The sequence below is a fragment of the Adiantum capillus-veneris genome, chromosome 17, assembly GCF_014529385.1.
Source record: "Adiantum capillus-veneris isolate H3 chromosome 17, ASM1452938v2, whole genome shotgun sequence".
Taxonomy (NCBI): domain Eukaryota; kingdom Viridiplantae; phylum Streptophyta; class Polypodiopsida; order Polypodiales; family Pteridaceae; genus Adiantum; species Adiantum capillus-veneris.
The window spans coordinates 59331217-59357043 of record NC_140947.1 but is presented as its reverse complement, the minus strand read 5'-3'; the positions used below and the strand labels follow the sequence as shown (position 1 = coordinate 59357043).

The 25827-nt window shown below is 44.4% G+C and overlaps 1 protein-coding gene across 6 annotated transcripts in view; it reads right to left on the bottom strand.

Moving 5' to 3' along the window:
- Window positions 1–25502, bottom strand: part of LOC147437327 (uncharacterized) — a 209745-nt gene extending 184243 nt beyond the window's left edge. For 4 of the 6 annotated variants that reach the window (XM_086486880.1, XM_086486881.1, XM_086486883.1 and 1 more), the window contains exons 1-4: window positions 25344–25502; window positions 7600–7711; window positions 7356–7465; window positions 7020–7103 (exon numbers count right to left, since the gene is read on the bottom strand). In XM_086486880.1, the coding sequence (XP_086343006.1) occupies window positions 7020–7103; window positions 7356–7465; window positions 7600–7711; window positions 25344–25433 (396 nt within the window). In that variant the 5' untranslated portion in view covers window positions 25434–25502. Of the gene's footprint in view, window positions 1–6788; window positions 6908–7014; window positions 7104–7355; window positions 7466–7599; window positions 7712–25343 lie in introns of those variants that run through there. The other 2 variants (XM_086486884.1, XM_086486886.1) reach the window with 2 other exon arrangements.
- Between the last annotated feature and the right edge of the window lie 325 nt (window positions 25503–25827).

Genomic DNA, 25827 nt, shown 5'->3' with positions numbered 1-25827 from the left:
GGAGCTCGTAAACCCTCGATCTCTGCGTAGCAGCTGAGCTGTGCCTCAAGTACTGCTCCATATAGCTTGGCCATCGTGTGGCCAATCATGATAGTCCTGTAGTTCCCTGGGTCCAGGGTGTCGCCAGATTTGTGGATAGGCACTATGGTGTGCTGTGTCCACTCCTCTGGGAAGCCCTCCCCTATAGCCCGGTTGAAGACATGTGCAATCAACGGGGCTATAGTGGAGGCCGCATAAATGATGTGCTCACTCTGTAATCCAGTATGGTCAGCTGATCGTCTGTGCTGCATGCGGCGTATGGCCCTCTCTACCATCGCTGCTGTAAAGAAGGAGGAGCACGTGGGGCGTGGCTCATGTGGCTGTGGGATAGGAGGCTGCCTTGGCACCTCATAAAGTCGCTCTGCATAATCATGCCATATCTGTGGATCCTCAATAGCTGTAGTCGGACGTGGCTCGCGCAGGGTGTGCCATGCCATCGCGCTATCCATGCTCATGAATAGGCGGTATAGCTCAAGCTCCTGTGCCTCTTCGAATGCTCGCCGCTTTTGGCGTGTTAGCGTCTTCATATGCCGTCTGGCCTCTCTCTCTGTGATCTCTCCTAAGGCTCGCCGTGCACGGAGGCGTCGGTATAGCTCTCTGCACTCATCATCATACCAGCGGTTCTGAGGCATAGTCCCGGGGGGGGGGAGTGCGTCCTGTGTGAGTGGTGTGTGGAAAAGAGCTAATAGCTGAAGTGTGGAGAACAGAAGAGATATGTGATGTGAGAACTGAGAGTGGTGTGGATGGGTGGAGGAGGCATAGGCCATGTTCGACCTTGGCCGAGTAAAGAGAGGCTAGCTCATGTGTGAAATGGATGGTGGTGTGTGGAGTGTGTGCTGTGGATCTGTGTGGGATGGTATCTCCGGTGATGGAGAAAGAGAGGTATGTGTGGTCGGCTCCGATGGGTATGGGTGGAATGGTGAAGGATGTGATAAGGTGTGTAGCCTCCCTGGGTCCCAGAATATAGTCGACTCTACTCCCCCCTCCTTCTGCAACTCCATGTGGCATACAAGTCAGGCCCCCTGAGGTGGGCCACTGGACCATCCCGTTATAAATAACGAGACGGTGCTGGGAGCCAAGTCGAAGTAGATGTCGTCCGTAGGCTGTGACTGGAGCTCTGTCTGCTGTATCTCTCATAGTAGACTCCTCATCTAGAGTGTGTAGTGCCTCTGGGTCCTCATGGTCATATGCCTCACACTGCTCACTGCGTGTACGAGCATTGGTGTGGAGTACTCCATAATCTCCTCCGTGAGGCATGCGTACGGTGACTCCTGCTCAATAGGGGCGAATCTGGAGCCTGTGGGAGCAAAGTAGCAAAGGGCAATGTAGACGATCCTGTCTCGTGAGAGCTCGAGGCGAATCCACATGTAGCGGGCCTGTGGGTCCCGGGCAACAATCTGTAGTCTGCTGTGAAGCCCCTGTCTAAAGAGTATGGCCACTCCTCCTGAGCCGCGAGTGGTGTGCTGGCGCATACATCCTCGATGTAGAGACTCCCACTGGAATCCATGTATCCGTGGTAACCCTCTCTCCGGGCTCTCGTGTGTCTCTGTAGGTAGAATGATGTCTCGACCTCTCATCACCTCCTCAAGTCTCTCTGGGTGTGTCCATAGGTCTCCATTGCAATTCCAAACCGTGACATGAATCTCCTCGTGTGTCCCACAGGCCGCGAGTCCCTATGTGATGGTCTTGCCATCAATGATAACCCTACCATCTCGATATACTGCCTTCTTTCCTTCTTTGCGGGCTTGGTGGACTCGAGGCATGCACGCGCGACGGTGATCTTGTTGCATCTTTGTGAGTTCATCATCAAGATAAATCGGGGGGCCTTCTATCCCTCTCAACATGACCCTCTTTCGGAGGAAGGAAGTTCGAGACTCCTCGGAGGCGAATTGGAGGATGAGAGCTCTCTTCTTTGGATCTTTGCCGGCTCTCCAAACTTTGGAGAAAGGGATCTCTTCTTCCTTGTATCCCACTTTCTTGCATAAAGCTTTCCCATCGCTCTCGGGTGTAGACCCTTCTTCTTCTTTGATGCCGGTCACTCGCACATTGAGACGGCGAGCTTGTCGCATCTTCTCCTCTTCGATGGTTGTGTGTACGATGAGTACCTCATCTTTTTGGGCTTCCTCTCTTGCTACCTTCTTGATGTTCTTTTTGACCACTTCGACCCATCCTTCTTTGGTGGCCTCTAATTTGTCCTCAATGCTTGCGATGAGGGCTTTGGTGATCTCCTCCTTGAGGGCTTCCTTAGCCTCCTCTTTAATCTCTCCTTCCTCGGGGGTGAGGGATGTGATGGAAGCATGAAGGAGATCGATTTGTGCCTTCATCTCTTCTTGCTCTTTCCTCCATCTCTCCCTCTCCTTCTCGTTCTTCCGTTCCCTTCTCTCCTTCTCCTCTTTGAGATTTTGGATTTCCGCTCTCATGTCCTTCTCTTCGTTCCATAGCTTGATGAAGGTGGCTTTCTCCTCCTTCCATATCTCTCTCTCCATCCGCCATTCTTTCATGTCCTTCTCCAGTTGTGCAAGCCTCTTGTTCGTGAGCATGAAGGACGTTGTCTTCGTTGTCGGTGTCGGCGTCTTGATGATGGGGGAAGACATGGTTGTCTTCGTAGCTACCCTCTCTTCATATTGTGAAGAAGAGGGGAGAAGGGGAAGAGAGCACTCAACGTGTGTGTATGTGTATGTGTGTAGTGTGTGTGTGGGTATGTATCCGTGTGTGTGTGTGTGAGAGAGAGAGAGAGAGATGGCTGCGGGTACGGCAATAAGCAAGACGGTCAGAGAGCAGGGGGCAGCGGGCAGGGGATGGGGATGGGGTGTGTGTGTTCAGTGGATGGGCTGGAGGTAGCGCGCTGGCCGTCTTGGCGTGCAGGGAGCAGCGCACAGGGGAGGGGCAGCGCGCAGGAGGGAGCAGCGCACAGGGGTGGGGCAGCACGCAGGAGGGAGCAGCGCGCAGGGGAGGCAGCGCGCAGGAGAGAGAGAGAGAGAGAGAGAGAGAGAGAGAGTGGGTTGCTTTTATACGCTCCTGCACCCGACAGGAATAGCCGGTGCGGAGCCGGCTGGAATAGGGCAGCCAGGTAGCGCTAGTAGGGGGGCCTTGCAACTGAATTTGGCAAGCGCTGAGGGAGAGAAAAATCGCACAATCTTTTTTTTTTGTGCCAACCACGGCTGGTCTTTTTAGAGGCCTTGGTTTTTTATTAAAAGAGGGCTGCCCACTTATTATGTGGGCGGCCGGTCACTTTTTAAAAAAATGTGAACCTGGACAAGCCTCAATAAAACAGATTGAGCTGAAAATTTATGCTATACACACATTCCAGGCATCCCCGTATGCAGTTCTTAGGCACGGATGCAATGCAAACACAGATTCCTCACGAGAAAGCATGTGCTTTTCCCAAAAAACACTTTAAGATATTCCGCTTTTTAGAAAAAGCTTCTTTGAGCCCATCTTTATTCTTGTCCTTGCGTCATTACGCTTATTTTTTTTTCCAATTCGATTCTCCTACCAGACCAAAGGAATATTCCCTTTTTCGATGCTCCCGTCACCCATCACGTGACACATCAGGAATATCCGTTTCCCAGTCTCCTACCCAACTAACAGTTCAACCCCTTCACGATGCTTAATGTCACCCATCATATGACATATCAGGGTTGCCCGTTGCTGATGGCTTTCAATAGATCCACTAGATCTACAATTCCTAACCTCACGGTTCAAGTGCACACATTTAAATATCCTAATTTCAATAAAAATAAATTACTCAAAAAATTAAGAAAATGGTCCATTTAGCAACACTTAAAGGCACTTTTATCCAAAAACATTTGCACCCAAAAGCTGGCGTAAAAACTTGCCCACAACTGCCATTGCAAAATGCAAATATATGTACAACAGTGCCACGTGGCAGTCAGCGCGATTTGCAAAAATCAGCTCGAGTGATCAAGCTTTTGATGATTGGGTTTAAGGCCCCTCAGCCAGTGCTCCATAAGTAGGTAGGGGTTAGGATTATTAGTCACTTCCTGACCCCTTCGTTACTTTGGGCCACTCAGTAGAACTTTAAAAGTTGTGATTTCTTTTGTTTCTTATGCTCTACTAGTCTTTAGGCCTCTCGGCTGGTTCCAGCAAAACTCAGTCAAGTTAGTCCAAGACCCAAAGGTCACACAAATGTTCCTAGCACCATATAGATGATTTCAGATGCAAATTCCACTTAGAGAGAACCGATCATGGCACAGAGGATTTTACACTGCCCACGTGTCCTCAAAAGCAATCTCATTGTAGCGCAGATAGTGTGTCGTGCTCTCTACGGTGGGTGCTCCTCAATGCAATGTGCGTGACATCTCACTCAAAACAGAATGAAACAAAGGAAACAATGGATAATAGTTGATCAACACAGAGACACAGCAATAGACCAGAACATATGGACTCGACTATCTTAAAGAACCGATACAGACTTTGGCGTGGCAGCACACTCAGCTCCAGCCCAGAACTCACGAGTACAATGGGGGTGTCGAGGCTCAGATGTGCAGGGATGGTGCAGACATGCTGTGTGTATAGACTCACTACTCCAGACGACGACGCTCGACCATATATGAAGAAGATAATACTGCCGATGACCCAACAGCTACTACCCATATGTACAACCATAAAGAGCCACCAACGGCTCATAAATGTCAGCCATCTAAGTCTATCTCCAAACTGAGTAGTGGTGGTGACCTGGCCACGATGTCCACTAGACCACCGTCTGTATCCCTACCACTTGTCACTGTCCAACCCAGAGAGTCCGTCCAGTGTGAACCAAACCAGACCAACTGTTCTATTGTGTCATGTTACACTCATGCACATTTGCAATGCTGACACATACTCCCTTATGGAAAAGCACCTACTTTTTTGGAAAGCAACCAAAAAACAACTCACTTTTTGAAAAGCAACCATAATTACTGAAAGCTACTGAGAATCCATCTTCATTCATGCACTTGCCTCCTGCACGCAACTCTTACTCAACCCAAATCTACTCAACCATGGAGTATTCCCATCCTAGTGCTCCAGTCACCCACCTCACAACACACTAGAAATACCCACTCTCAAGAGTCATGGGATACGAGGATCAGAGATGCCTGGGTTTGTTCTTGCTCGAGCTGCACAGACACAGAGACAGCCTGATGAGTGGTGAGGCTAGCCAGTCTCAAAGACGGATCACAGACTTCTTCAGAGCAGACACGGGACAGCCACAAGAACCGCTCCCACAGCAGAGGTCCCCCTCGTCTCACACCAGAGGCACACTGATCGACCGAGCAACTGAACTGGGGAAATCCAGGCGCCCACGACTGCGGAGGACTACACAGCATCGACGAAGGCTACGTCAGAAGAGTCGGAGCACTTTGGCCAGGCATGCACGACACCCGGTCAGACTACTAACCATGGAGTAGATTGATGCAATCCGCCAACGACCGATGCTAGATCTCCTGCTATCCCAGCAAGCCGCCCATTTTTGCTTTAGTTCACATCGACCAGTCTAGGATCCCATAGTATATATCTTTGTTTTGTATTGTTGTTATTTTGTTACTCTGACTTTGTATCAGATCCACCACCTTGTAACTTTCTGGTCTCATAGGTCACTATGGCCTTTTGAAGACGTTAATATAACATTTCATTTCATTTCATTTCTCTCTCTCTCTCTCTCTCTCTCTCTCTCTCTCTCTCTCTCTCTCTCTCTCTCTCTCTCTCTCTCTCTCTCTCTCTCTCTCTCTCTCTCTCTCTCTCTCTCTCTCTCATATTGAACTTACGAAATTAATACTTATCATCCATCCTGACGGATCAAAAATGTCCATTCTAGATGGTCTGATATGCCTTCTCAATACTCTGTGACTCATTTGATGTGATGTGATGTACCAAAGAAGTACCCATTTCGGGTGGTCGAGCACATATTCCCTTTCACAGTGCTATATTCTCCTTGAATAATGCATTAGGAATACCTGTTCCATGATGGTCCTAGGGATATCCCGTCTCTAATGCTTAGTCATCCTTTGATGACATATTCAAAATACATCCTCTCACTTATGGACCCAATTATTCAGATAACTCAAACTGCTTTACGAAAAAGCACGTGCTTTTTTGGAAAGTTAACTCGTTTTTTCAGAAAGCAGCTGTGTTTTCTTAAAGCTACTAAGAACCCATCTTCATTCATGCGCTTGCCTCTTGCATGTGACTCTTACCAAGTCCAGAATCCACTTAGACCATGGAGCATTTTTGTCTCAATGCTCCTTTCACTTTCACCACTATAATGCTGGCTACTGGTCCACCATGCTCTAGAGAGAGCCAAAAAGTTCATCTTTGTCAATACTTTGTTCACTATGTTTCTTTGCTATTGGAAGGACCTAGCATCTAGCATGAGCACCTACTAGGCTAACAAAGTCTTGCTATTGGAAGGAGCAACTGCGCTGAATTCAATGAGAAGGTAATGCCAACACTAACGGCAAAGGTAAGGACATCGCAGAGAAAAGAAAGTTTGTCAGCCTGATAGGTGCTTATGCTAGATGCTAGGTTTGACTAGAATGTGCACTTTGCCTTGTGACAAAAAGACAACCTTATCCTCGCAATCTACGTGATTGGATCCAGCTTTATTAAAAGACTTCTAAATCTGAGATTGGCAGCAGCTGGATCCAATCTAGCATGATTGAATCCAGCTTTATTAAAAGCCTTCTAAATCTGATATTGGCAACAGCTGTAAAATTTTATAGGAGCCAACTGGTTGCATTGACACTTACAATGCCATCAAATCGTGATGTTGCTACCAGAAACCAACTAAGCAAGAATGCTTTTCGTTCCAACAAGTATACAACCAGCCAACAGGCCGGGTGTCTCTATTCACAAAAGAAGTAGAACACACCTGCAAACGATACTGTAATTTATTGTTTTATACTGTAGCAGGTATCCCATGGGCAAAAATATGATAGTTTTGCAAAATCTTCCATAGCGAGTAAAATTCCATACCATACCACAAGAAAGAAGTCCAAACAAACATCTAGGGAAATTGCACGTCCTTGCGGTTCACTGAGCTCCAGCTTGTGTCTCAGAGTCCCCTATAAGATAGCAATTATCATTGCAATCACATACAAAGTATTCAAGTTATGACCACTGTCTGTTTTCACCTTACGTTTCTTTGCAAAACTAGCACATATCTTTGTGAAACAAGCATACACTGTTATACGTGTGCACCCACGCACGCACATGCACACGAGTTCCATTCTACCACACAAACAAGCACGGACACACACACTTGTGATAAGTCCAAAGGGCTGCCAGCATGCAACATTAGTTCATAAGCATTATACCTGGAAATCCAGAACTTCAATCGTCAATCCTTGCACCCTGAAAATATAATTTTGGTGCAGCGCATAATAACTGCAACCAAAAGAAGGAAGCGAAGCAACCAACCGATGTCCTGCTTGTTTTGTCATACAGATAAAGTACAGAATTTGTAAACTAAAAAGGCACAAAAGAGCGTGCATAAACAGCCATTTAATTTTCAGGAAATCTTACGTACAATAGATTTGTGTTTAAATACAACCAGTTTACCTGGTTGACCAATATGAAAAAGCTCTGCACTGGTTTCAGACCAAAGCAATGCATGGGAATCCCAGACATCAATGCCAAGAATAGGCAAGGTTGAAGAAAGAATCTGGATATTCTGCATGAGACAAATTGTTGGTGAGCTTTTCAGGAAAGAGCTGGTGTCTTGCACACCAAGTTAGAATTGATTAAAATCGAATGACTTTAACTTTGGAACGAGTCCGCTCGATTCCAATCAAGATTGTGCAATAATTACCAATTATGTGAGTTGTAGAGCTTTAGGCATGCATGCCTACATCAAAACTGGTGCATGTGCCCCAACATAAGTGTGTATGGTAAGCCTTGTGGTACATGCAAGAGATGTGTACCAGGAAAATGTGTGTGCACTAGTGCTCTCAGTGTCGTGGGCACCTTAATGAAGCCTCACTCAAGAAACTACAATGAAGACAGCTAGGCACAATAGACAACATAGGCACATTGTAGCAAGATAAGACTGAACAGTGATCCTCAACACCAAGCAGGTAGCAGACAGAAGGTGATGGGCTCCAGACCAAGGTCCAAAGTTCCAAATACCTGGGAAGCATCACAACTCAAATATGTAGGAAAATGAAAAATGCACGACTATGAGACAGACTCTCGAGACTGTATGAGACTACGCTACATATATATCCCACTACAGAGACACTCCAGACATATATAAAGATCCACCAGCAATTATTAGTAGATGTGCTAGTGAGTAAAATGTATGACGAGCTTCCCTAGCTCTAAATGATAATCATATGGGTGGGAGGGGATCAAGGGCCGAGCGCAAGGTCGAGGTCATGGCCCGTTGATCTGCACATCCACGTGATTATCATTTAGAGCTAGGGAAGCTCATCATATATTTTACTCACTTAGGCTTCCATAGGTGCACTATTTTCATACTCTTCCCCTACCCACCCCCATATACCCCACATAAGAGGCTGCCAACCACATAACGAGCCCCACGAGATGGGAATAAGGGCCAAATAAGGGACATGATGGGAAAAGAAGCAACAGAGGCACCTAAGGATCAAGGGAAAATAAGGCATTGGTACCTTTTTATCATCAGGTTTATGAGGACATTGATACTGCATGGTTCTAGTTTTGTCAATGTATGCAAGTTGTTATTATTGACTATGGGCGGTCTTATATGAATGATATACAAGAAGCAGTCCAGTAAAACAAGCACGTGAATCTCTCGCTGCTAATGGTCAACAAAGGCCACTTTCAAAGCGTGAACAAGAGGAGTTGTTGCGGGCAAAGAATGTTATTTTGCTCAAGGATCAACAGAAACTACAAAAATGGATGACTGTTGCTCCTCTAAATAGTTTTTCAAGGGTTTGGATGCGTATAGGCAGAAGGAGAATATTCACAACGTCAAAACGCCGAAAAAATTTGGTATAATTCTATACAAGAATTGGCTGACTGCACTTGATTCTACTTAGCATTAAAGGAACCTTTAACAAAAGAGGAGATAAACGAAGTCTTGTGTTTGATGGGCAAATAGAAATCACCTGGCCAAGATGGTTTAACATTTGAAATTTTGTACTGCTTTCTGAGCCTTTTTGAAAAAACCGATTTTGTTTATGATCAATAAAGCATGGAAAGATGAATGTATGACAGTTTCTTGGAAGTAAAGATTAGTCAAGCTTTTTCCCAAAAGATGTCGGGTGCACCAGAATTGAAATGGTGAAGATCTAGGTTTTACACTTTACTTCTTTCCTTGTTTTAATGATTGCAACTTGGTATGAATGATGGTTTCTTTTATTTCCTTGAAGGGAGAGAGGTAGAGATATGGAGATGGAGAAATGAATGAAATGAAATGTTATATTAAGGTCTTCAAAAGGCCAAAATAACCTATGAGACCAATCTGTTACAAAATGGTGAATCTAATACCATGTCTGGGTACAAAATGCATCATGCACCGTCTTCAAATTTGGCCATGACTTGATCGCTTCAACTTTTGCAAGATCCATTCTGACATCATCCTTTGAGACAATGTGTCCCAGAAAGTGAATCTCTTCCAGAAAAAATTCACTTTTCTTTGCATTGATGAGCAACCTATGACTGCGTAACTCTTTAAACACAATGGCCAAGTGATGCCTATGCTCCTCTTCATTCTTTGAGTAGACTATCATGTCATCAAAGAATGTACCAACAAACTGCTGGTGTGGACGGAAAATTCTGTCCATCATCCTATTGAACGTAGCAGGAGCATTTGTGAGACCAAAGGGCATCACTAAAAATTCGTAAAGGCCAAACGTCGTTCTAAAAGCAGTCTTGTGCACATCCTCTGATCTAATGCGGATCTGATGGTACCCACTCTTTAGATCTATCCTGCTAAACATAGCTGCTCCTTCTAATTTGTCCATAATATCATCAATTCTAGGTATAGGGAACCTATTCTTGATGGTATTCTTGTTCAGTGCACGGTAGTCGATGCACATACGCCATGAGCCATCCTTTTTCTGCACCAACAACACTGGAGAACAGAATGGAGATGAACTCGGCTGAATCAGCCCCTTTTCTAACAACTCCTGTACTTGGCCCATTATCTCTTTCTGCTGAGCCGCACTAACCCTGTACGGAGGCTTATTTGGTGGGCTACTGCCTGGCACCAAATCTATCGCATGGTCCTCGGGTCTCTCTGGCGGTAATTGAGACGGTAATGAATCGGAAAAACAGTCACTATACTGTTGTAAAAACATTGACCTTTCTTTATCTAGCACAGATAAATTTGATTCATCACAATCTGACACTTCACGTGCAAAAACCAAGTACGCAGAAAGATGCTTTTTCATTACAGAAGTAATAGCAGAAGCTGATACAGTAGGAATAGACTCCCCTTTAAGCTTTACATCCAGAATGTGAGTCTTTCCCCTGCTCTGTACAGTGATCTTTTTGTTGTAGGCATCCATGATTCCCTGTACACGAAACAACCAAGGAATACCTAGCAACACATCACATCCGTCCAGTGGCATGATGTAAAATTCTTCAGCATCTACATAGGACTGGATATGTAGACGCAACTTTCCAATGATGGGTGTCACAGCCTCTGTATGGCCAGGACATGCCAAACCTGCCTCTGCTGTATACCCCATCTCTTCAGGTCTGATTCCCAACTTTGAAGCCAATTCTGGGGAAATGAAGTTGGCTTTGGCACCTGGATCAAAGAAGATAAGCACTGTTTGATCCCTGACCTTTCCCCATGCTCTGCAAAGCTCACTTGCATCTGAATTTGGCTTGTCGCCCACCATATCTGGCACTAGAACAGCCATGGCCTTCTTTCCTTTCTTGTCTTCCTTGTCATCAGAATCAGCTGGCCTTTTCTTTGTAGGACAATTGTAAGCAATGTGGCCAGGCTTCTCACATATAAAGCATTTGTTCTCTGTCCTCAGGACCTTCTTTTGCTCTTCTGACTTGCGAGGAAAACGTCTTTTCCATTTCTTTGCCGGTCCTTTTTCTGATTCAGCCGTAGCTTTGTCTTTCCCTGTGTTGGCTGACTCCTGAGTCCCTTTAGGAGCCTCATTGGGAACGTGCTTCTTGGCTGAATTTTTCTTGCCTGATCCTGCCTTGACGCCAGTGTTAAATTCACAATCTTCTCCCTTGAGCAAACCATTGCCAGTGTTTGCTACCTCGATGAGCTGCGTCAAAGTAGTGACTTTTGTCTTCGTGCAGTATTTTCTCAATCCTTTGGGTAGACCACAACAGTATTTTTCAATATGTTCTGTCAATGGCACAAACCTATAGGAAGTTACTGGAAGTAGAGCTTTCCAAAACTTCCGATTGTAATCATCCAGATTTCTGCAAGTGGCAGCATTTAGCTGGTGCCATTCTGTCATGACATCTGCTTCAAAGTCATCAGATAACCATGCTGTTGCAAAAATCTGCTTGAAGTAAATCCATGTGGACGGAGCTTGCCCTTGAAGCAATAAAGTTGTCCACCATTGTCCCGCATTCCATGTCAAGAAAGTGGCTACCTTGCGGACCTTTGAAGCCTCTGTAAAGTTTCCCCCTGCATAGGCCTTGTCAAACTGCTGGAGGAATGAGAGAGCCTTCTTCCTGTCATCAAACCCTGTAAAGGTCGTGAAAGACACACCTTTGCCACCTTCTTTATACGGAGTTGGCCTCTCCAGCGGCGTTAAATTGTCATATGGAAGTGACTGAAACATGGGAACACTATTAGGGTTCATCTGTGTTCCTTGGCCGCTATTAACTTGACCTGGAAATGCCATATTTGGCTGCTGATTTGTAATTCCAGCCATACCAAAATTTGCCTGTGGCATTCCAAATTGGCCCTGAGTGCTTTGAAACCCTAGTAGCATGCCTGTGACACCATACATGGGGTTAGGCATCATTGTTTGAGCACCCCCAAACACTGTTCCTGGCGTGTAAAACTGATTTCCAAGTGCATGACCAGCCATGCTCTGGAATACCGATCCACCTCCAAAATAGCCAGGGTGTGCTGAAGGTGGTGGGAAGACCTGTTGCATAGCCTGTAGGTTGCTTCCCTGCCCATTAGAACCAGCTATAGGCTGCTGAAAGGTGGCGGGCTGAACTGGTACAGCTTGAAAGACTGGCATCTCAGCCACCTGTTCTTGCACCCTAGGCATAGGTTGTGGAGACTGCATGTTCTCTGTCAAGTGTACAAGTGTTTCCATTGACTGTGCGGTATGAATCACCTATGCTCGAGCCTTAACAGGCTTTTCAACATGATCCAGTGACCAAACTTGCTGAGACGGAACAGGAGGTTGCAGAAAGGCTAAAAACCTCGGGTTCTGCATTACTTGTGTGAACATAGCCACAACAGTAGCCAACTGGGTCCTGAATATATCATCATCCGTCTGTGGTGGTCTTGAGGACTCACCCACTTCATGTGTCTGTTGACCCTGTGAAGAGGAAACCTCTTCAGTCACATCATCTGGTCTGTCAGCCATAATTGCAATTCCTTGTGTCTGGTCTATGATCCCCTGTGTCTTCAAGCCCAAAACTGCCCAAGGCTCACTTCTATGGGAAAAAGTGATTTAATCCCGGCAATGGAACCATGTAACCGGCCTGTTCAATCTAAAAAGGGCGGTAGACTTTACTTCAAACCTTGATTTAGCTTTCACCCATTATTAGTCGTCTATTTTACCTTCGCTATAGTGACACAAGAGAGGGGAATGGGATACAGATGCTAGAATGCACCTGTATGAGAAGACCGACACCAGATTGGCCCCTAACTTAGGCGCCCCTTTCGGTATTTCTTTATTCTTTAAAAGAGGGAATGAATGCTGTGGATCCCTACCAGCTGCCCCGCACAAATTTGGCTGAATTTCAACTGTTCCGGCCTGATTTCGGCAGCATAACTGTACTAGGACCCTTCACAATCAGTATTCCCACGCATTGACTGACTTTCCCAACGCATACGGGCACTTTGCAAAACCTGGCGAGAATCTGCAGCACGCTGAATTCTCTGTTTTCAGCCCTGAAAATGCGCCAGATCACCGGTACAGCGGTCCCCTTGCGTCCCCGAACCTCCTGGGGGTATTAGGGTCTGTTTAGGGCCAAAACCCTAAACCTGCAAAAATACACAGCAGGCTGTAATTTACTGTTTCGGGCTCCGTTTCGCGTGCCAGTCGCATCCGTAGCAAGTCCTCGAGCTCCCGCACCTGTAGGGCTACTTGCCCTTTGAATCGGACGAGATTTCTGGCGTGAAACCTCTCCGAATTCACCTGTACTTGCGGGGGGATTAGCCGCTAGCTAATCCAGTACCTGTGCAAGAGACTCTTGCCTCGGCAATCGCGCATGAACCCACACAACTGTACATTGGTCAAATGAAGAGCCCACTAGAGGGGCATAACATACTGCCAAAGGGGAGAGAGAGGGCAGTGCGTAGCATGCAGGGCATCACTCCTAGCACCGCACTGTGCATAAGAGGGAAAGCAAGCACTCCATAGCTCTTAACCTGTGACAAAACTGAAAATGAGGCTCTCTCCCTCCTAAATTCAGCGCCACTTCTTGTTGCATGAGGCAAGTGCACCAAAAGGTGCCACTTGGCACATTTATAAGCATTTTCCCGTTTCGGGGTTGCCGTCTAAAAATATCCCAGCCGGTTGCCCAGTTGACTTCACGGCAGAGTAAGAAAATGTTCCCCTTGTCATTCCGGAGGTAATGACGTCAACACATTTTCAGGTCCCAAAATAGCAGTTCCCTAAATTTTAGGAGATGCTGCCATTGTATCTTTCTAGGTCATCCGACCCTCTTTGTACATTGCGGCCACATCCAGAACTGAAATGTAGCCTCTGTAGCAAAAGATTCCACTTTGGCTAGTCAATGACCCCACTTGGCTAACCATAGTCCTTGTCCAACCTTAGTGCTCTCTTGCCCTCAGGCCTGGACTCCCTCTGGACAGTTCCACACTAGCTATGCAATGCAGGGCAGTTAGATTTCCCGAGGGGTGTTTCCAAAAAGTGAAAATAAATAGATAATAAGAAAGAAATCAACAAAAAGGATAGATAGTAGTCACACGCTGGTGACACACACCTCGAGAGCTTTGGTTTTAATAATGGAGTCTTTTTAGGCTTGCCTACGGCTTTACCATTATTGAGCCATAAGAAGTCCGAAAGGAGCTATCCCTAAGTAACTTCGCTATGTTAGACTCACTCCACTACTCTCTATAATTAACCAATTTGAGTCGTGGGTGTAGATACTTAAGTGCCTATTTTCAAAGGCTAAAAAGAGTAGCAACTAAGGTTTTGAATTGCCAAAGCATACACTAAGTAAACATATAAGTTAATCAACATGGCTGACAATAACCAAGAGAGTAGAATGAACATTGACGAGTTTGATTTTGCACATGAAGGTGCCAATGATGATGCCCCCATGTTTGTTAATTATCTTGTCACTAGGTTGCAACAAGCTATGGGCAACCCCACTTTGCAAGCCGATGTTACTCAACAACTTCGTGCTTATGGGATTTCCTTTCTTCTCCAAGAGGTGAGAGAGCTTACGAGGGCTCTTGAAGAGACCCCCAAAAGAAGACTCTCTCCCATACGAGAGGAGGAATCCAAAGATCAAGAAAGCAATGGATCCCTAAATTCCTCCGAAGATGTGGCTCCACGAAGAAGGCGGACTAAAAGATTGCCAACTCCTCCCAAGAGGAAACGGTTAACCCATAGTCCTTCTCCTCGTCACTCCAAAAGGGAAGAGAGGAAACCAAGGAAGAAAAGGGCAAGAAAGAGGTCACCCTCTTCTCCTTCTTCTTCACCTTCCTCCTCTACCGATGAAAGCTATGGCTATTCTCCTAGAGAATATAAGAGGGGAGGACATCGCAAATCTTACCCTGCATGGCGAAGGTCACAAAAGCTCAAGAAGTTCGAAGACGGAGGAAAGAGTATCTCTTTTCTCACCTATGATGGCACCTTTGGTGCTACCGACAAAGTAATGGTCTTCATCCAACAATTTGATGCGGCCTTTGGAGAGGAGGGCTTAACGGAGTCGTCCAAGCTACGCCATGTAGCTATGCACTTCCAAAAATCGGCTCGTCAATGGTGGGCTAGCCTTCGTGGCAATGGAGAAGCCCCAAAGACATGGAAAACTCTACGAGTTTCCACATGAAGCAATTTTTTGCAAGCGATGCAAAGGACAAAGTGCTCACCGAATGGCGGAGTTTAAGGCTTCTCTCTCATGAATCTATCCACAAATATGTGGACAAGTTTTGGGATTTACATCTCAAGGCAGTTACTGTCTTTCAAAAGATAGACTTTGCTGAGCAAAAACAACAATTCTGTGCGGGATTACCTGAAAAGATGGCCGAGTATATCAACTCTCAACAGCCTGACTCTATCAGCGAAAAATCCACCATACCATGGTTGCTTCACGCATCAATTTCCAACAAGGGGTTAGACGGAATGTCAAACCCATGGAAAATAAAGACAAAAGTGATGCAAAGGGAAAAATTAATGCCCAAATTTTTTCCCACGGCCATTCCAACAACAACAACAACAATCTGTCCAAGGAGAAAGGAGTTTACAAAGGTAAAAATAAACTCTCTTGAAGAGCTTGAAACTTTTCGCAAGGATCACAAATGTTTTAAGTGTGGGGAGCAAGGACATGGCTATTGTTCTTGCCCCAAAAGAATGTTGGGGTATAAAGCCCAATGTGGTCGCCCAGGTAAGTGGGCGGGCCGCCAGGTATGTACACATATTCTTTTGTTAAAACCTAATAAGAACTCACTATGCTCTACACATTACAGTAGAGCGAGTTCACCATATCGTCGTGCTCTTCTTCTCGCACTCTCTCTCGCGTCGCACTTCCGCTCGTACTCCTTCAACTAGTATCAGAGCTCAGATCGAGGCTCGAGGCAACATTTGCAGGTAGCCAGAGTCACCTGCTCAGATTGGAGTGAGATTCGACAGACGAAGACACGGCCCCAAATCCTGTGGGTGCGCCTGAAGAGCTCGGTGTTCTCAAAATTTCATTCTGAGGTCATCTCGGCCACCGTTCGGCTTCGACAAAGCTCTGCGAAGGCCATTTTCGACTACGTGGTCTTGGCGGGTACAGATCCGACTCTGCAAATTTGGAGTTCTGGCCTACGACTGCAGGTGCTGAGGATATCAGCACTCCCAGAGTGCTGATTTGTGGCTGTCTACACATTGAAGGACGGCTCACGTTCTTGGAGGCGTGTCACATACGACACGGGTGCATCTACACACAGACTGTAGGCGACATCCACTAGTTCATCAGGTAGCTTGTGTTTGCTGCTTGATATTCCAGATTTCATCCTGACATTGCAGGTACTTCCACATGGGATGTATTGTCAGAGATGATGTATGTCTGTTGAGGGTTTGCTGGCTGTGAGTCACACAGCAAACAACCGCCGCAGCGGTTACAGCATATAGTGGGAAATTTGTGGCTGTATGACTTTGTGGGAAGTCTATGTATTGTCAGATTTACTGCACCCTTTGTTTGAGGGTCGAGTGAGGTTTTATTGACCTGGGGGATTCTCGAATGTTGAGATCCTTTCGGTGATACAGGTCTTGGAGCGACCCCTCGAGCACCCTTAGATAGACAGCTAGGATGTATTGACTGTGAGTTAGACAGTTGGGATTGCATCTTTGCTTTACTGCCGTTGAGGCATTGTCGCAGTCTATGCTTACAGGACAGTGACAGGATAGTGACAGACAGTACAGGTGCAGGATAGGTTTACCCACAGCTGAGGACACCTTACAGTGTTAGAGAGACAGTGGTTTTTTGAGCTGTTTTTAGTCTGTTTTTTGAGTACACCATAGCCATTTTACAAAGGAGACTCTGCCGAAATTTCTGCAGAATCTGAAGCTTTCTTGGTTCATTTGATAAGTTGATATTGGTTCAGAGGTCAGTTTACAGCGAAAACTCTGCCGAATTTTTCCCAGGAAAGTAAACTACTGTGAAGCGTAGTTATGGCTGGATCACAGGACACTGCTCTTTACAATATCAAGAAGCTGGATGGAACCAATTTCCCATTGTGGAAGAAGCAGATTTGGCACGTGTTGGTACAAAAGAAGCAGATAAAACCTATAAAGCTCAAGGGGATAAAACCAGAAGATATGGGCGAAGATGAATGGAGCGAAATGGATGAATTGGCACTTTCTACCATTGTGCTGACTTTGGCAGAAAGCGTTTACTTCAATGTAGCAGACGAGATGTCGGCTTATGAAGCATGGACAAAGCTGAGTGATCTTTATGAGAAGCAGAGTGCAGCTTCACAGGTATACTGGCTTAAGAAGCTTGTTGACTTGAAGATGAAAGAAGGGACACCTATGTCCAATCATCTGAATGAATTCAACACCATCTACAATCAGTTGTCAGCTCAAGGTGTCAAGTTTGATGAACCTGTTAGAGCTATGTTCCTATTGATCACATTGCCGAAAAGTTGGGACACTTTTCGCACAGCTTTGAGTAATTCTGCACCTCCAGATGGTTTGACCATAGCAGGTGTAGAAGGCAGTCTGCTTACTGAAGAAACCAACAGAAAGACAATGGACAAAGGCAAAGGAACAGCTTTAGTTGTCAGGGGAAGGACCAAAGAAAAGTACAAAGGTGGGAAGAGGAATCAATCTCGTAGCAAATCCCGCAGTGCTAAAGGCAAGAGTGACATAAAATGCTACCATTGTGGCAAGAAGGGTCACATGAAAAAAGACTGCAGAGAATGGAAAGCAAAAAAAGGCAAAGAGAAAGTTGAAGACCATGGTGAGAAGAACAAGTCCTCAGTGAAGATTCAAGAAATAAATGTGACAAACACTGTTGCAGAGGATGACAGTTTAGTGTCAGGAGACATCTACTTCTTGAAGAATACAATGGACTCAGCTCTTCTTACAGCATCTGATGGAAATGCACTGACTGACTGGATTATAGACTCAGGGGCATCACTTCATGTGTCTCCAAACAAGGAGTGGTTTACCTCTTATGTGACCACTAAAGATCATGTTCGGCTAGGCAATGGGCAGACATGTGAGATCTTAGGTGTTGGAGATGTTCAATTGAAGTTTCAGAATGGCTCTTCTTTCACGCTGAAGAATGTGAGACGTGTTCCCGCAATTACAAAGAGCTTGATCAGCACCGGTTTACTTGATGATGCTGGCTAAGTCACCACTTTTGGACAAAACATGTGGAAGATATCCAAGGGTTCTATGACAGTAGCACATGGAGTAAAGTCTGGAGGACTCTACATGATTTATGTATCAAATGTCTCTAAAAATGTAATCAATGTAACCGAGCAGCCGAACGTTTCTTTGTGGCATAGCCGGTTATGACATATGTCCAAGAAGGGAATGGAAATCTTGTCTCGTTCTGGTTATTTGCCTGGCTTTTCATTTAATGATTTTGAATTTTGTGAACATTGTCTGTATGGTAAGCAAACACAGCAGCCACATAAGCATAGAAGCAGTAGAAGAGATACACAGTTGGCACTTGTTCATAGTGATTTGTGTGGACCTATGCCTAACCTATCTCTAGAGGGAGCTTCTTACTTTATGACATTTATAGATGATTACTCGAGGAAAGTATGGGTTTACTTTCTCAAGCACAAGGATGAAGTGTTTAGTGTTTTCAAAACGTTTGTGACACTTGTGGAGAATCAGAGTGGCAAGCAGCTTAAATGCTTACGCACTGACAATGGTGGAGAGTATGTTTCAACGGCCTTTCAAGACTTTTGTGAGTCAAAAGGTATAAAACGTGAACTTACTGCTCCTTACAATCCTCCTCAAAATGGTGTTGCTGAGAGGATGAATAGGACCATACAAGAGAAGGTCAGAAGTATGTTGTCTAATGCACAACTGCCAAATGGGTTTTGGGCTGAAGCTGTACCAACAGTTGTTCATCTTATAAATAGATCTCCTAGAAAGGTTTTGCAGAAGGATTCAGTGGCAGATGGTATGGTCAGGCAAAATGCCCTCATACAAGCATCTCAGAGTCTTTGGCTGTGAGGCATATACTCATGTTCCAAAGAAGTTTAGGAACAAACTTGAGCCAAAGAGTAGAAAGTGCATCTTTCTAGGCTATGGTAATTCTGGTGAGATGGGGTACAGACTTTGGGATCCCGAATCCAGAAATGTTATCCGCAGCAATGATGTTCACTTTAATGAAGCCAAATATCATTCTAAACCAGAGAGGGTTGAGGAGATTAGAAGAGTTGTCTTTCAAGAAGATGGACCTGCACGTGCAAGACAAAATGTCAGGGCTCAAGAGGAGCAAGGACAGGATAGAGTGGAACCACAGGTTGTGGCTGAGCCTCAGCCACCTATTTTGTGTAAATCGGGACGGATCTCACGACCTCCTGATCGGTTTGTTCCATCTATGAACTATGTCATGTTGACTGATTGCAATGAGCCTTCATGTTACAAGAAAGCAGTGCAAATGAAGGACTCCGGGAATTGGCAATTGGCCATGCAGTCAGAGATGACAGCTCTGCATAAAAACCAGACATGGAAGCTAGTTAAATTACCACGGGGCAAAAAGGCTCTACCTTGTAAATGGGTTTACAGGTATAAGATCACCACTCATGATAGTCAGCCAAAGTACAAAGCAAGGCTTGTTGCCAAGGGCTTTAAGCAAGAACAAGGCATTGACTTTGATGAAGTCTTCTCTCCAGTGGTCAAGATGACTACATTGAGATGCTTTCTTGCATTGGTTGTCATATTAGATTTGGTGTTGCACCAAATGGATGTCAAGACAGCGTTCTTGCATGGTGATTTAGATGTGGAAATTTACATGCAGCAGCCAGAAGGGTTTGTTGAGAAAGACAAGGAAGATTTGGTATGCCAGTTGTTAAAGAGTCTTTATGGCTTAAAACAATCACCGAGGGCATGGTACCATAAGTTCCACAAGTTTATGCTTTCTCAAGGCTACAAACGTAGTGAGTTCGATCACTGTCTATATACAAAGAAGGCTAAGGATGGCAATTGGCTGATCCTTATTTTGTATGTGGATGACATGTTGATTGCTGACAAGCACTTGGAAGAAATTTCAGCTTTGAAGTCAAAGATGGCAAAATCGTTTGACATGAAAGACATGGGTGAGGCAAGTCATATACTTGGTATGCGCATTGAGAGAGACAGATCAAAGAAGTTGATTTGGTTATCTCAAACAGAGTATATTGACAAGGTTTTGCAACGTTTCAATATGGAGAAGGGAAAGGCATTGAGTGTTTCATTGCCACCATATGTGAAACTTAGCAAACAAAATTGTCTTGTGTCTGAGGAAGAACGGGCTGAAATGGATAAGATTCCATATGCGTCTGCAGTGGGTAGTTTGATGTATGCAATGATTGCTACCCGCCCAAACATTGCATTTGCAGTGGGAGTAGTAAGTCGATACATATCAAACCCAGGCAAGAAACATTGGGAGGCAGTGAAAGGAATATTGAGATACCTGAAAGCTACAAAGAGTATGCGTATATGCTATGGGAGTCACGAGCTAAGTGTAAAGGGTTTTACAAACTCAGATTATGCAGGTGACTTAGACAACCGAAGGTCTACGTCAGGGTATGTCTTTACATTGGCTGGTGGAGCAGTATCATGGCGTTCTAGATTACAAGATTATGTTACTCAGTCTACTACAGAGGCTGAATATGTTGCAGCATAAGAGGCATGCAAAGAATCAATTTGGCTTAATCGACTAGTAACAAATTTGGGAATCAAAGAAGAGATGCCTATGTTATATTGTGATAGTCAAAGTGCTATACAATTGGCTCGCAATCCAATTTATCACTCAAAGACAAAGCATGTGGATGTGAAGTATCATTTCATCAGGGAAATGCTCGAGGATAAGCAACTTCAGCTTATCAAAGTTCACACCACAGAAAATCCTGCTCATCTACTTACAAAAGGACTTCCCTCAGAGAGCTTTGCACATTTTCGCAAGCAGTTAGGTGTAGGGTAGTACATCACTTCTCTACATCTCTTGTATATTAGCTTGTATAGTAGCTTCTCTCACACTTAGAGTACCACATTGGACTTTAAGTGGGAGGTTGTTGGGGTATAAAGCCCAATGTGGTCGCCCAGGTAACTAGGCGGGCCGCCAGGTACGTACACATATTCTTTTGTTAAAACCTAATAAGAACTCACTATGCTCTACACATTACAATAGAGCGAGTTCACCATATCGTCGTGCTCTTCTTCTCGCACTCTCTCTCGTGTCGCACTTCCGCTCGTACTCCTTCAAAGAAATGCTCGCAATGAGACTCTTAGAGCTTCCACTATCGAAGTTCCAAAAGAGGATACTCATTGCAAAGGATCACCTCTCTCCTATGCTTGGGGAAAGGCAAGGGAGCATGATGCATTCATTTTGTTTGACCCTGGTTCTACTCTCAACTTCATATCAATGGAGTTGGCCACCAAGTTGGGCATTCAAGCTTTTGAGATGGGAGATGTTGTAACTGCTGATGCCGCTTTCAAGGGACAGCAAGCCTCCGTTACTCCCTTGATTGGGAAGTTGAGGCTTCATGTCCAAAGCTATGTCAACAAAGAAGACTTCTTTATCTCCCCTCTCCAACATGAGGATGCTATCCTAGGGATACCATGGTTCAACCACATGGCTGCCAGCATGAAGTTCCCTGAAAGGAGAATCTACTTCACCTACAGGGGAAAGAATATGTATATAGATGCTAATGAGTCTTGTTGTACTATACCACTTGTAAATCCTCTCGCCCTTGATAAATCAATGAAAAGCTCAGTTTTTGCGTACATGATTTTTGTCAAAAGGTCCTAATGTTTCATCAAAGGTGAATGGTAGGAATCAAGAAGAGTTAGACTTGTCTAACTTTCTAAAAGGATTCCAAGATGTGGTCATTGATAATATCCCTATGGACTTACCTCCAAAACGAGGGGATGATGACCATCGAATTGAGCTCCTATCAGGAAGCTCACCGCCCAACAAACCTCCCTATCGAGTTTCACAAGCTCAACAAGAGGAGATCATGAGGCAAGTACAAGATTTGGTAGACAAAGGAATGGTGAAGCTTAGCTCCTCTCCCTTTTTCTCCCAGTCCTTTTAGTGCAAAAGAAAGATGGTACATACCGCATGTGGGGACTATCGCGCACTAAACCATATCACTATCAAAAACAGATTTCTCGTACCTCGGGTAGAATATCTGTTTGATAAGCTACAAGGCTCTACCTACTTCAGTAGGATTGACCTTAAAAGTGGTTATTATCAAATAAGGATAGTGAATGAAGATATCCTAAAGACCGCGTTTCGTACAACGTTTGGCCTTTATGAATATCTAGTCATGCCTTTTGGCTTGACTAATGCACCAGCTACCTTCAATCGATTAATGGAGAAAAATTTTAAACCCTACCGCAAATTCACTGGAGTGTTCTTTGATGATATCATCATCTATTCCAATTCCTTGGAAAAACACAAGCAACATCTACAAGTGATTTTTCAAGCATTAAGGGAGAATAAGCTTTTTCTCAATCAAAAGAAAAGTGAATTTTTCCTTCAAGAGATTCAATACTTAGATCATATTATCTCTCGAGATGGTATCCATATGGATCCATCAAAGTTGGAGGTAATAAAAGCAAGGCCTAATCCAAGGAATCTACATGAGCTAAGAAGCTTTATTGGTATGTGTGCATACTATAGACGCTTCATAGCAAAATTCTCTCGAATAGCAGGACCATTACATGACTTAACAAAGAAAAACTTTAAGTATTCATGGACTGCTCAGGAGCAAAGTGCTTTTGACAAGCTCAAAGAGAAGCTTATCTCCCAACCGGTCCTTATGCTTCCGGATCTCTCAAAGCCATTTGAGGTCCAATGTGATGCTTGTGGTGATTGCCTTTTAGCAGTCTTACTTCAAGAAGGGCATGCCATAGCATATGAGAGCCAAAGGCTCAACACGGATGAACGGATCTTAGGCATTTATGAGACAGAGCTGTTAGTTGTTCTACATGCCCTAGACACACGGAAGCACTATCTATTGGAGACTCCATTCATCTTACGAACAGACCATCAAAGTCTCAAGTACTTCATGACGGAAACAAAGCTTTCCGACAAACAAATGAGGTGGACAAATTTTCTTTCACAATTTAATTTCCATATTGCTCACATTGCTGGTAAGCACAATCAAGTGGCTGATGCACTTTCACGACGACCAAAAGTTAATGCTGTGTCAATAGCAACTCACAATGATCTATCTTCTATGTTAGATGAGTATGCTACTGACCCTTACTTTAAAGACATAACGTCAACCCTTGCTTTGAGAAAGAAAGAGGAACCATTCACCTTGCAGGATGGTTACCTTCTCCATGGCAATAGGCTATGTGTTACCCACTCCCTTCGTGAGAAAGTCATGTATGAATCCCATGCTCCTCCCTATGCGGCGCATAGAGGCATTCAACCTACTCTTTGAGGAGTAGAGACGTACTCTTATTGGCCTACCATGAAAGTGGACATACAAGAGTATGCTTCAAAATGTGTAGTATGCCAAAAGACCAAGTATGATAATGGGAAGCAACCTCGATTACTCCAACCATTGCCAATTCCTAATTCACCATGGGAGAGTATATCCATGGATTTTAAAAATCTATCCATGGGAATACGGGAATATGGACAATAGTCGACAGGTTTAGCAAGCAAGCACACTTTATCCCTGTCAAGAAGACTAGTAAGGCACACCAAATGGAAACTCTCTTCATATCACAGATTTTCAAACACCATGGATTGCCAACATCCATCGTGTCAGATAAAGATCCTAGAATGACCAGTAATTTTTGGAAAGGTCTCTTCGAAAATCTAGGTACAAGATTGAATCTCTCTTCGGCCTATCACACACAAATGGATGGCCAATGTGAGATAACCAGTCTTACGATTCTTGATCTACTAAAGACCTATGTTACAGAAGTAGATCAACGCTCACAATGGGAAAAGTACTTATCTCTTGTAGAGTGCGTATAATAATATTATCCATACTTCTACGGGAAAAGCGCCTTTTGAAATCATAGAGGGAAGACCTAAAAGTCCCTTGCTACTTAAAGTACATGGGAAGATCTTCGTTGCCGATGAGTATAGCCGTGACCTGCAAGCATCTTTTCAGAAGATTAAGGAGGCTATATCCATCTCCCAACTAAGGCAAAAAGCTGTTGCTGACAAGCACAGAAGGGCCTTAGCGTTCAAAGAAAATGATTGGGTCTTACTTAAGTTTCCTAAGGCTCGATTGAGGCAAACGATGGACAAAAATCCTACGGGCCATCAAAAGTATTATGCTAAACTAGCAAAAAGATACTATGGTCCTTTTCAAATTTTGAAGCCAATCAATAAGGTGGCTTATCAACTCAAGTTGCCTAACCATTGGCTCATACACAATGCTTTTCATGTGAGCCTACTCAAGCCCTACAAAGGAGAGCCTCCAAATGAACCAATTATTGAAGACCCTCCCGAAATCGAAGATCAAGAAGAGGTACTACAACCCGAAGCTATCCTTCGGCATGAAGACAAGGTACTACGACATGGACTCTTTATAAGACCCTTGGAGCCTCACTCTGCAGAGCATCTCGATGCACAGTCTGAGAGCAAAGGACCCTCAGGAGTTGTACTATTGCGAGCATAATAATAAAGAAATACCGAAAGGGGCGCCAGTCTCTGGGGCCAGTGATTCTAGGCGCATAACTCCACCGTGCCGTGTCGACTCTCTCTCTCTCTCTCTCTCTCTCTCTCTCTCTCTCTCTCTCTATATATATATATATATATATATATATATATATATATATATATATATATATATATATATATATATAGAATAAAGTTCAGTGTTTTTGTGATTTTGTAGTTTATGTTCATGTGTTGCTATTGACTTCTCGCTTGGAGTGTCCAAGCCTGTATCAGCTTCCTACTTCCCTAAGATCTCATAAGATCTTCTTCTTCTGGTTGCGCTTCTGGTTACTTTGGGGTACTTGAAACCTCAGAAACCAGTCGATGTTTCGTCAACCTCGCTTAAATATCTTTGCTGCATTCAAAATCTCCTTGAGATAGACTATACACGTTCTACTTTGACAGTGGTGACCTATCTTTGGATACTTTTGAGCTCTTTTCCATTTGTTTCTAGAGCTCTCTTTATACTTGCATCCTTTTGATGCATTTTTCGTGGTGGGTTTTCCTCTTGCTGAGGTTTCCCACACATAAACTTTAAAGAAAGTGTGTGTGTGTGTGTGTGTGTGTGTGTGTGTGAGAGAGAGAGAGAGAGAGAGAGAGAGAGAGAGAGAGAGTACCGAGGTGATGAAGGAGTACACAGCCGTAGACGTGGGCGTTAACTGCAGAATGGCAGCGTGCTGCCGGCACTTGACGAGGGGTGCTGCCATGCTGTCGTGAAGACCTCAAGAACGTCAACTTCACAAGTAACCAAGAAAACGAAGCTCTAGCTAAAGTATCGATATCCATTTGCGCAGGTGTGCATTTTAAATTTGGGCCTTGATTTTTTTTAAATGGAAAATTACCAAAATACCCCTCAAATTTCAAAAATTACTAACTTGGATTGCTCAAGATTTTCTAATCTTTATTCTTTAATGACACTTAAGATCCCTTTTTGAGTGGTTAGCATGTAATTTGTCACAAATTACCTCGCAAAAAAGGTTAGTTATGTCTAACAATAATGAAGAAATTCATCTCCAAAGCCTACATAACAGACCCAAATTCTAGTTTTAGCGTCTTGTATTGATAGACTTCTTATGAAAAGCTACAGATTATTTCGTCTTT